Source organism: Pyxicephalus adspersus, chromosome 11 (assembly GCF_032062135.1).
Source record: "Pyxicephalus adspersus chromosome 11, UCB_Pads_2.0, whole genome shotgun sequence".
NCBI classification, from domain to species: Eukaryota; Metazoa; Chordata; class Amphibia; order Anura; family Pyxicephalidae; genus Pyxicephalus; species Pyxicephalus adspersus.
Genome location: NC_092868.1, coordinates 46,839,236 through 46,852,318, shown reverse-complemented (window position 1 = coordinate 46,852,318; position 13,083 = coordinate 46,839,236). Strand labels below are relative to the sequence as shown.

The following is a 13,083-nucleotide window of genomic DNA, read 5'->3' as shown; positions in this document are numbered from 1 at the left end:
ATCAGGCCCTATGTGTGTGAGCTGACTGTTGGGAAATGTTATGCAGTATAGGAGTGAACACACTGCTTGAACAACACTACAAGAGCTATAGGACCCTAAGGTTAGTATTGTCACCCTTGTACAGGAAGATGCTGGCAGAATTACCATGTCATATATAGCACATATTAGAAAGGAACAAGTAAAAGTTTCCCAAGTGTACAAAAGGCAAAACATTTCATGTGACTAACATTTATTTAGATTTTTTTAGTTTCACCAGCATTTTGCATTGGAGCAAATATGAGCTTTGAAAGTGCCTGTTTTCCTGTTATTTCCTTCGTTAGTCCTCTTTTAAAGAGAATAATCCCTTCACTTAGCTTTGATTGGATCTTTAAAATACGATTGCCAGGTGATCAAAACTTGCTGCAACTTTTATCTGCATTGCTGTCATTACTGTATATTAGAAACTAAAATGTCACTTGGGAGTTAAGTCTGTCTTTTTATTAGGCTGTAAACCTGTATATAAAATATGACATTACATCTTATCTTTTTTAGGATTTACTGCTTCTGCTTCTTTCCTCTGCCTGAACTTTAGCAATTCAACAGGCTTAAGATAGGAGGTCAAATGCGCCTTTGTTGGATAACCGAGTTTAATTGCCAGAAACAATAGGGAAACATGTCAACTGGATTAAAGAGCAATAGGAATGGACACATCAGGGACCTCATACTAAATCAGCCAGTTTTCTCTTGATGAGGGGAAGTGCAGATGTAATATGCACAAAGCATTGATAGGTTTGGTGTACCCAGGAAAGCAAAAGTTTCGGTAATTGTGTATGTAAACCCTGGCATAGATAATCTGTTCACAATATTGAAGAGAGCTAGTATTTCCACAAAGTGTCCTGTTGCCCAGCTCACCATAATATGTTTCAATTAAGGGTTGACAATGATGGCAGCCTTGCCTGCCAGCTTTTAATATCTCTTTGCCCAATGGTGAGAGCTCCCAACAGTAGTTGAGCATCATCTTTTATTCCCACTAAACCATAATAAAGGTTTCAAGTTTTTCCTGTTCTCCCTATTGATTCCACGTTATGGAGAGTCCATTAAAGAAGCATAACAAAGTAAGTTGGTTTTGCGATAGCTGCAGAAAGTGGTCAGAAATGGGAACACTGGTGGGAATATTTCTATATTGTAGTCATTCAAAGGTATAATTAAGTTTCAGTTAAACCACATTTAATAACTTTTTACTAGCTACAATATACAATATAGAAGACATTGCCCTTTAAAATACCCATATACAATAGTTGATTATAAATTGGAAATTAGGATGCCAATTAGCACATTAAACGGAGCAAAGCCTATGCTACTTACCTGTCATTGTTCCCTCCCAGGGCGCCACCATCTTCTTTTCTTGTGGGCAATCTTCAACCATCTTGATTGACGAAGCCAGGATGACGTAGCCCTTGCGCAGGCACTCGAGAGTAAATTTATTCCCTGCACACACATGGGAGACCAGGATTGCTGGGTATTCTAGCAACCAAAGGTGAAGCTGCCCATGCGCAGCTCAGCTGTTTGCCAGATACCAGAGGTAATCAGGCAGGTAGGAGGTATTATTGCAGAAGGGACATCACCTATCCCTTTTTGCAATTGCCTGATTATGGATTTCTTCAAAGTAGAACTTTAGGTTCGGATTATTTTGGCTTAAAGGTTTTTGGTTCCCTAAAGATGTTTCCCAACTATATTTTGAGTTTCATGTTTGATATTTTGGTAGTTGTACCTTATAAGTGTCCAACCACCCAAAACAAATGTTTTAGGTAAAATAATGCCTGAACATGTCTTTAGGTGCTTAAAAAAAACTGATATAGTCAGATGCTTCTGGACCATAGCTGATTTCTAGCAAAGGTTCACTGTCAGGTCAAAACCTTTTACACTTCACTAATAACGGAAATATATTGTGGAAAGAAAGTTATTTTTTTAATTCATGATTTGCTGCTAAGCTAGAGGCTAGCTTGTTAGTAAAAGCTGTAAGGTTTTCATTTCCATTTAGTAGTGCTGAGAAAACTACAAAAATGGTAATTATGCAGAAGGCAAGCATGATATTTTTATTCTTTGCATTAAGCTGCAAATGTGAAATTACATTTTAATGTGTTTTAAAAAGCAGGCTCGGCATAACTGTTTTGTGTTAATCACCCCTCCAGGAGTCGATAGACTTTCCGCAATCTCTACACTCAGTCGAGCTGCCCATTACTTTCAAGTTGACATTATAAAGGCTGTTAAAATGGAAATTTCAAGATAAGCTTCCATTAATTTGTCAAGTATCTCACACCAACACATACTTTATCCTTCTTTAAAGCAGCACTTTTGCTTTTAATCATTAATGGGCGAATAACAATGAAACCCCAGTCAATCAGACAGCGCCACATTTTACTCTGATGTACGGCTTACTGTAACTCGATAATGAGGTCAAAGGAATAAAAAGGGAAATATTTGACATTCATTTATTTTGTCTTTATTCCAGTTCGTCAAAGCACTTGGCCTGTCTTGTTTTTTTTAAAAGATTCTTCAACCTTTTAAATAGTTTGTTATGTATTCTGTGAAAAGCAAAGAAGCATCACAAAAACTAACATATGCGCTAATAGCCCCTCATTTATTTATTTTGGAGATTCAGTTCTACTTTTCTGATTTAATCTTGTGTGCAGTATTTTATGTTCTTTGTGGGATGTTTGCCAAAAATGCCAAAAACAGGCAGCACGGTGGCTCAGTGGTTAGCACTCTGGCCTTTGCAGCACTAGGTCCCAGGTTCGAATCTCGGCATGGAGTTTGCAGGTCCTCTATGTGTTTGTGTGGGTTTCCTTCGGGTATTCAGGTTTCCTCCCACATTCCAAAAACATGCAGCTAGGTTATTTTGCTTCCCCTAAAAAAATCATCTTAGACTATGTTAACGACATATGACTATGGTAGGGACATTGGATTGTGAGCCTTTTTGAGGGTCAGTTAGTGACATGACTATGGACTTTGTAAAGCAATTCATATTATGTCAGCGCTATATAAATACTTTATAATAATAATAAACAATAAAATGTTTTTTCCACCTAATCTCTGGTATCCTTAACAGCAGAACATAATATAAGGGGAGCGGTTGTCGCTCTTCTTGGAAGGCATATACAGTAATTATTATGTGACAGAGGTTCTAACTCTTTAGGAAAGGGAAACAATTATTACTAAACACAATAGGCACATATACACGCTATATGCATGTATGCAACATCTATAAATTAACCAAACAAAATTGTGGAAGTTTATTGTGGTGTGTAGTTCAGGCAAAGATGGGCAGAGGAACCTACTATCATTCTCAGTCTGTAACCTATTGATCTTAGGTCTTCCTAATATTATCTGTATGATTTTATCTCATGGGATGTCCCAGGCAGAAACCTCCAAATTTTTCCTTCACAGTAAGGTTCTGTACTAGCCCTTGAACTTTCTGACACCACCCGCGGTTTCCTCATTGAGTTTCATTCTTCCCTGCTGTGACCAGCAGACATCGGGGCATTTCTGTCTTGTATTGCCTTTGTGCACTTATTAAAAAAGAATCAAAAAAATCTATTGAGTGCACGTTTTAATGTAACACAGATGTGGGCCTCACCAGGCTTTGGTCTGCTTTTCAAATTTTAAGCTTTTCAAGATTCATAAGAGGTTCTTATTATTTACAGAAATAAACTTGAGACATTGAAACAGACTGTAGTTATAAAAAAAAAATATTTATATATATTTATAGCAAGTTAGGAGGAATGTGACTTGCCATCCAGACCAAACAGACCCGTTTGGCAAGCCTTTAGCGACTGTGACTGTCCATACTGTTCGTTCTAACACTTGGAGAGAATGGTTTAAGTGAAAATCCTCATTACGCGAGACGTGCTCTATTACCAAGTTTGAATTTTATGCTACCCAAGTTGCCGGTGACAGAAGCATCTTTGTTCTAAGGGCTCCCCCTCTCCCCACTTCCTCTGTATACATTCCTTTTAACTTAGCACTAAACGTTCCTGGAGACCGAATAACATGAATCCATATGCAGGAGGATATTTTATTGCATTTTCTCCTAAACCGGTTACGTGGTGCAAGCAAGAGAGGTAGATTTCAATGAAAATAATCCATGGCTTTCTTTGTTCTTTGTTTCCCACTAGATTGATGTCATTTTCATATGGAAAGGCGTTTTCGAGCCAGTGATGGAAACCATTCAACTAAATAGGTGTTGGGTGGATTTTGTTTTATAGCTTGGCTCCATGGTCTAATGTCATTTGAAACATATCTGTCATCAGAAAAATTCAGTCTGCCCATTTTAGCATTTTTTTCAAATAAAGGGGGAATGTTGGCTGTGGATATGCCAGCTCAAGTCGGAAGTGGAGAGGGGATGGGAACAGTTTCTGAGCGGTAATGAAATCGGTCAGGGGCTACAAAAGCAAAAAAACTTGACAGAGGTTCTGATGTTTTCCCAGTTCTCCCAAAAGTCTGCAAAAGACATAAAGGGAATTACTTAAAAATAGATCTAAACTGTGAAGGTAAAGCGGAACTAAAGCCAGGCGATACTCCACTGTTCTCGTTTTGTCATGGGGGCCACCATTCTCTTCCTTCTTCTCCTTGCTATTCTGATCTTCAGCAACCTTGATTGGCCGGGATAAAATAACTTCAATGCAGGCAGGCTGGTGTTTATTTAGTCCTGGCACCCACGAGAAAGCCATGATTGTCAGGTATCTCTGGCAACAAATTTGACAGCTGGTCAAAAATTAGGCGAGTAAGAATAGTTTATTGCATAAGGGACATGGCCTGTTCCATCCTCTACAATAAACACCTGCTTGCATCAGGAGCAGTGTTTAACTCAGATTTATTTTAGGCTGGGTGGAAAACAATTGTAGGAGAATGGAAGCCCCTGTATTGTGACCCAACTTCAGTAAACAGCCGGGTGGTTACTGAAAAGTGCTTGATGGTGCACCCGGCTGAAAGGAGCTGGGGAAAACACTGTAGTAGTGTTACAAGGGCTTTCAACTGTGGTGCCATTTTCTGGTTACACTGACTTAGGAGTGCAAAAGGAAGAGTGCTACTGTTAGAGAAAGTCGTGGAAAGTGAGAGCATCAACTGATACTTTTCTCAACTCTGATGGCCAAGTAACTTTTCATTTGTTGAAGTAAAACCTGACATTAGATCTGACCCAAAAACGTTTGACCAGAGGAGCAAAAAGAACTATATGATTGGTGAAGACCTTACAGATTGTTCTCCATTCTGTTGCTTAGACAATAAAGTAGCAACAACAAACTAATAAAGCAAATAAATACAAGACCGAATATATTCTTGTTTCATTTGTTTATCTGGGATTTTTTTCAACTACTTTTATGGCTAGGGACATTAGGTCACATTCATTTAAAAATATAGAACTTTTTAAAGGGTTTACAAACTTTCAAGCACCTGTGCATAAAAGATATTTAGCTCATGTCAGCATGGTGGTAAGCATGCATTCAGTGAACAAAGCAAGAAAGCAGACTTGTTTTGATAGAGATGTACTTTGGCAGCTGCAGGGGAATATAGAATAAAGCACATCTCATAACAAAATAAAAAAAAAATCTATGCATGCACATTTCTTCATGTTTTATTCCTTTAAAGACCCAGCAAGTGGAGAAAAATACATGCTCTCCCCCCAGAAATGCAATCAACTGCTAAGTCCCCTTTGAGGGTCGAAAACGTGGGGTGTTGTCAAAATATGCAAACTACCCAACTCTCCCATCGTCAAAACATAAAAGCTAATCATTCTGTAGTGCCACAATAAGGTCTGAAATATCTAATTACTTTCCTTGAGACAATACAGCAAACATGCCAAAGGATAGTTCTGGATTTCCAACATGGTGAACACTATTTTTGTGCACTTGTAGACCTAAAAGGAGAAAACAAAAGTTTATGTACTTTAAGGTAGCTTAAAAAAAGGTATTCAGCCAGCATCATTCTATAAGTGTTTACCCAGGTCATGTATTATTTAACAGCAAGCGTTGTGGTTACTTTGTAATATGCAATAAATATATATATTACAAAAGCATTTGATACATAAATGTTTATATATATGTATGTAAATTTGTAAGTAGGGGAAAAAGCAAATTTCCCTTTTTCCCTGGTTTCCAGTGGACAACATATGTTTGGACTATGTGATATCAATATTTAACTATGAAAGCACAGCAACTGAAGATGAATTGTTTTAATTAGAAAGGTTTTTCACAATCTAAATTCTTCTTTTGAACTTATTTTAGATTGCAGTTTCAGAGGGTAAGAAGACCACGGTGCTGCACCAGTCCCCAGGGACTTCTTCCCAGATATTCCGATATCCAGGCTGAGGGACAAGAACAACTATTCCGACTGACAGACAACATCCAGGATGAGTTGTAAGTGCTGGTGATAATGATCAGAGGTTTGGTCATGGCTTGTTTGGTGTCATTCACAAATGTCAAGGTTTAATCCCAAGTCTGCTGCATGGTTTAAAAAGCACATAGCAGTCAGGCATGAGAATTATGCATCTAAACTCACTTAAACAACAGAGCCTACAGCAGATTGTTACTAATGTTCCTACCATCGATGACCTTGTTTTCCAGGTGTATTGGGTTATGTAAGGTCTTCTAATTTATACAAATGTATGGTCTATTAGAGAATCAGGAGTTATGTTTATAATAATATAATATATATATAATATATATAATATATAATAATATAAATAATTCCCATATTAAAAAGTCAACCTTCTTCTTGTGCTATACACTCATGTTATTGCTGTACTTGCTTAGTCTGGAGTCTGTACTGGGATTGTAAAAAGAGACAATTTGGTTATGCGGTCAACCAGAGTGTCCACTCATTGAAATTATTAGGCAGTACAGCACAGTCCCTTTTAGCCCTGATCTCCTAATGCTTGGTTACTGACATCTTTAATTTCTGGATATACCTGATTTAGAATCTGTAAATATCCAGTTTGTTCCATAGTGCTAGCAACACCGCCTCTCCTAATTCTCTGCATTGGCAGAATACAGTGACAATCATGGCAGAAAGCTGTTGGCTTCTTGGCCCCCTCTACTGGTAAATATTGAAGTTACCAAGATCCTCTTCCTTTGAGTTTTGTGACAAGTAAATCCATTTGGTCCCCCATTATGTCTTATGACTAAATGACAATGACCTTCTTTATCTTACCTTTTACCCACACCAACTCTTTATAGATGGACATTGTTCTCTAATAACAACATCTCCAAAATCCGCCCCTACCTGTGCCCTGAGACCACCAAACTCCTTGTACATGCTCTTATCATCTCCCGTCTGGACTACTGTAACACCCTTCTCGCTGGTATTCCACTAACCCGACTCTCTCCTCTACAATCTATTATGAATGCTGCAGCCAGACTCCTCCATCCTTCGCTCCGCTCCTCTTCCGCTGCATCTCTTTGGAGTTCTCTCCATTGGCTTCCATTTCACCTTAGAATCAAATTCAAGCTCCTGTGCTTTGCCTTCAAATCCCTCACAGTTATTGTCCCACTTACATTTCTGACATGGTTAAAAAATACTCCCCCTGCCTCTCTCTCCGCTCCTCCAATGACCTACTAATGACTTCCTCACGCATAACCTCATCACACGCACGGATACAAGACTTCTCTAGAGCTGCCCCAACTCTCTGGAATGGTCTTCCTCGTCCTATTCGGCTTGCTCCTACTTTCTGCTCATTTAAAAGAGCGCTCAAAACCCAATTTTTCAAACTTGCCTACCCGTCTCCTTCTGTTTTTTAAAACCACCACTACTTCCCAGCACTACATATCTTCCATCCTATTGTGTGTGAAATTCCACCACCTACTAGATTGTAAGCTCTTCGGGACAGGGTCCTCTCCTCCTGTATCACTGTCTGTATTAGTCTGTTATTTGCAATCCCTATTTAATGTACAGCGCTGCGTTATATGTTGGCGCTATATAAATACCGTTTAATAATAATAATAGGGTTTCCAACAAGCTCAAGGTGTGATGGGCAGACGTCCACTGGCAAGAGTGCTCCTGTCTCTCTCTCCATTGGGAGTTCAGTATTATCTCTTAATAAGACAGACACTCTAAGTGAATAATTTTTGTTTTCTGTAAATGCTTTCATGTGGAAGTCAAAATGTGACTTTTGTAATAAAAAAAACTGGACATGTTTGAATTGTATTAACTCAATTTTATTTTTCATTTTTTACTCTAAAAGCTTTATTGCCGTGGAACATATAGACAGTTACTGTGTGCTGATCTCCTCGAAAACAGCCTATTTCCTGAAGTGGGGCGAGTATGTGGACCGTGACGCCATCTTCCTGGAAATTAAATACGATGATTTGTACCACTGTCTCGTTTCTAAAGATCATGGGAAAATATATGTCCAGCTAACCAAGAAGGCAGAAAGTACGAGTAGTGGGATTGCCATACCAGGACCATCTCACCAGAAACCAATGGTAGGTGTACTTATATACAATCATGTCCCATAGTATAGATCAACAGCCTTCATCTTATAGGTGACATTGTTACCTTGACAATGTCACCTTCATTGTTTATAGCAACCCAAGCATATTACTGTTTTATCTCCAGATTCATATCCTTGTTTGTAATTGCTAAGCCCTGATGAAGCGAGCCTTTTAAAACGCCTGAAACCTGCTGGTAAATGCAACCACAAAAAGCAAAAACTTTTCTGAAGAAATTTTATTAAAGTGGTGTGTTCTTTTCTTTTACTTCAACTGACATCTTCATTCTTTACCAGACCATACAGAACCCTTAGTAATGCTTTTTGTACTAGCACGTTGGCTCAGAGGTTAGTGCTCTGGCCTTTGCGGCGTCCCAGGTTCGAATCCTGGCCAGGACACTATCTGTATGGATAGTGAAGGTTCTCCTTTTGTTTGCGTGGGTTTCCCCTGGGTACTCCCGTTTTCTCCCACATTCCAAAAACATCCAGTTAGGGTAATTGGGTATCCCCCAAAATTGACCTTAGACTGTATAAAAACATATGACTATGGTTGGGACATTAGGTTGTGAGCCCTTTTGAGGGACAGCTACTGACATGACTATGGATTTTGTACAGCCCTGCGTAATATGTTGGTGCTATATAAATACTAAATAATTCACAGTAAATACTCATTTTCACAATATTGTAGCTAAAACATTATAACATTTAATAAAATCAGCAGCAACAAAACAGTGCAAGCAGCTGAAACACTTTTTATAGACAATCATTTAGTGTCTGCTTGTCAGAATGGATTGATATGTGTTCCAATCCAGGATAAAGTGTCAGATCAAGATTATTAAACTGTGCAGAGACAGTGTAGGGAATGGGCTCTAAGATGTATCAGTCAGTGTTCTTCAACCAGGGTTCCTCCAGAGGTTGCCAGGGGTTCCTTGGGCAATTTATGCCTTTCAGGTCGGTTTAAGTGACACCAATGATCATTTTGGCTATCAGTAAAGGGGAATTTTTCTCACTGGCTAGCAATGTAAAAAGCATTCTTCCATCTCACCACCGTGCTAATATTCGGTAAGCTGTGAATAAAGTAAATATAGCAGGGGTTCTCTGAAAATCTGAAAGGTATTTTAAGGCTTCCTCAGGAAATGCTACTATCAATCTATCCAGACCCAGTGCTGTCAGGGTTTAGTATTATTACCTGCTGCAATCCACACCAACCTAGTCATGCCCTTGAATACAACTAATGTATTTGCTTTCTTAGAGGGGGATTTCAAATCCTTGATCTACAACCTACATCTCAAATGATATACCTTCTTCTTTCAGGTCCATGTAAAGTCTGAAGGCCTTGCTGTGAAAATATCTCAAGAAATCAATTATGCTAAAAGTCTTTATTACGAACAACAGCTGATGTTAAGGCAGACCGAGGAACAGGACAATCTGGATTTAAATTCTTAAAGCACAAGGGAGCCACGAAACATTACCTTGCCACTTTCCTAATCACGTATACAATACCTGAGATAATGTAATATTCTGTAATATATATGTGTGTGTTTATATGTTATCATATATATACATATTTTTACAGTCCCGATATTGTTGCGTGAGAAGCACTACTGCCTTTCAAGCATATTGACTTTGAGTTTAATTTATATTGTGGGTTAATAATATTTAATACAATATGTATAATTATAAATATCTATACATTTAAAGCTGTACCAATTTTGAAGAAATACCTTTATTTTGCTAACTTTGTATATATGTACATCTAAGGTTGATGTAAATACAGGGAAATATGGAAGCTGGTGTGTGTGTGTGTCATGTTTGTTTACATTGTAGTCTTGAAGTCGTAATTGTCACTTGCCATGACATGTGGTTAAGGTGGCCATTTTGTTTCTGCTTTAGGATGTAGGGAATTGACCGGCTACAGATTATTGCACAGCTCCCAGCAGGCTTTCTTTTCAATGAACAATCCAGAATTGAAACCTGTGATTTTTAAAGTGAACCTGTGCTTTACCCATGGAATGATGATGCAGCAGGATCACTTTATTGGCCTGGAAATTATTGACAGGTCTATTTGACCTCCTTCTGTCCTGCATTTGACCTGCTTTAAGAGGGTCTTGCATTTTAATAGAACTAAATGGGAATGCAAACAAAACCCTATTGACACAAGCCCTGGTGCGATCTACAAAGCTCCATGGAGGTGGAGAGGAGAAGCCGTGGCATGGAGCTTACACAGAGCCGATGACCCTCTTCCTGCTCCCATGTGACACTAATGCGTTTTTCAGCGACCAATCACCAAAGACCAGCACTGTCACATAGTAGGAAGTGAAATGAGGCTTATGTTCTTCTATACCCAGATATACCAGGTTTCTTGCATTACTTCCCAGGATAAACAGAGGAAGGGGAAATATGAGTGGCTCTGAAGGCAACATTGCCCTCCTGTTGATTGTCATTCTTGTCAAGCACAGGCATCAACCAGAAAAGGTTCAATTGCACCTTAATAGAACAACACAAAGCAGGTCAGCTGCAGCCCATTCACTGTCATACATCCTGCTCCATTAAAGTTGCAATTTGACGTGTTTGACTGGTGTTTTAAAGTGCATCAAATGCAGGGAAACAACGTTCATGTGAATCAGCTTTTAACATGAACCTTTTGCATGCAATACCGCAGCTCCCTTTAAATTCTCATAGCTTTAATTTCTACATTCCCATAATTACCTGTGCAACAGCTGAGACTACAAATCAAACTGTAATGGGTGACAAGGTACAGAATTCAGACCTCATTCACCTGAGCAGTAAAACATTTTTGCAGTTTGTTTTTTGTCCCCTGTTCAGGGATGTTTTTTTTTACTATAGCACATGTTACAGGGATGGATGTGAACTTATGAAGACGTATGCATGTTATTTTCTTTGTGCTTTCAATACTTGGTAAATAGAGGTCCTCCATAGAAACCAACATGCTAAAATAAAAAATGCAGCAATGAGCAGAAATGCATGTTGATGCACAGGTTTGATTGGGGAACACATGAAGAAGATGTATGATGATGTGACTGCTTAATATAATTAAGGCTTAAAGCTGAACTCCAAAATAAACGATTATTGCCTAAAATACAAGAGGCATGTGCATTCTTACTTGAATCTTGGTGTGCTATGTGAACATCTTCATGCAATAAAGACCAATCACAGCTGCTATCTCTCCTTGTGCAGGGTGTCTTGTACCCGCCTTGTTCATGTTCTGCAGGCAGCCCGTATTAGGAGGACCTGTTGGGTTCCTTTCACGGCTCTACACAGGTTACATACAAATAACAAAGATAACATTGCTACTTTTACAGAGTAATAACTGGACTTGCATCCTCTGGTCTCAATACTGTGTTCTCCCAGCCCCTTTTAGCTGGGCGCCCCACCGGAACTTTTCAGTAGCCACCTGGTTGTTTTTGTGTGGTTGCTGAAGAGTTAGGTCAATACAGGGGCCACTACCCGCCTACAGTTTCTTCCCACCCAAAACAAAATCCTGGGGGGGGTATTGCAATACTTTGAGTTCTGATCTAAAACAAGCATACAGATCAGAGAAATCAAAGCACATTCAGCAATTTATTTTATTAAACAGGATTTATATAGCGCCAACATATTACGCAGAGCTGTACAATAAATAGGGGTTGCAAATGACAGACATAGCAGTGTCTGTGCTTCTGTTATGCGGGTTCACTTTAATAAATACATGAATCTCTACTTTTCTGTAAGGGAATACGTCTCCATATTTTTTCAACCACTGCTGGAGGTATGTAACTATGTCTCCAACCAACAAAATGTCTACCTTCACTGTACGCAAGTGACAAGTACTGTTTTAGCTGTGAGACTTTAGCTACATTGCACTAGATCTATGCATCTTTGCAGCACAGGGTGCCATTGGCCTGGCGCTGGTGCATGCCTAATGAATGTCGGTAGATTTGCATAGAAAATTATACCTATTGTACTGTTGTTGTTTTGGTTTTTTTTTTAGTTAATATGAGGATAAATTTATCTGAGCTGCCTTGAAGTATTTGTTAAGTGTATCTAACCCTTGTATAAATAGATTGCAATGAATTTTTAAATGTTCAAATTTAATTTAAAATAAAGTGATTATTTGATTTGAGATTATGGTGTTACTTGCAGTATATTGAAATCTATTTTTATTTTATTAGAGGAATTTTAAGACAACTGAATTGCACAGCACAGGGATAGAGCGTGAGACATGGAAATGCTGGTGTGTGTTTTGGATGAAACGTTCTTGTCTGGAGATAACTGAACTTGAGCCTGGTGAGCCTGACTCAGTTTTATATCATTAAATCTGCATGCTGCAGAGAAGAACCCATGTCATCTTTACGGAAGTTGTGATCTCCCTTCAGGGGTCCAAATCTCCCCACCCTCAGCAGGGGTCATGTCAAACCTCTGCATAGAGACCACTAGTTCCGCACAGAGAGCAATGGTACTTCTCCAAAGCATGCTGGCGGGGGGACACACATTTCTACCTTTTAATGCAGAGAGGAGTTATGTTTCTGACTTTGTTTGTGGCGGGGGGGCAAAATTTACACTAAGACCTATAGATCAGTAGCTGCTTCACTACAATTAATAAATATTATATCTAATACACA

At 38.8% G+C, this 13,083-nt stretch overlaps 1 protein-coding gene across 2 annotated transcripts in view; it reads left to right on the top strand.

Annotated features, from left to right (window-relative positions):
• VPS13D (vacuolar protein sorting 13 homolog D) overlaps positions 1-12,584 on the top strand; it is a 135,553-nt gene extending 122,969 nt beyond the window's left edge. For both annotated transcript variants that reach the window (XM_072426241.1, XM_072426242.1), the window contains 3 exons: positions 6,261-6,392; positions 8,216-8,456; positions 9,776-12,584. In XM_072426241.1, the coding sequence (XP_072282342.1) occupies positions 6,261-6,392; positions 8,216-8,456; positions 9,776-9,907 (505 nt within the window). In that variant the 3' untranslated portion in view covers positions 9,908-12,584. The remainder of the gene's footprint in view (positions 1-6,260; positions 6,393-8,215; positions 8,457-9,775) is intronic.
• The last annotated feature ends 499 nt before the right edge of the window (positions 12,585-13,083 follow it).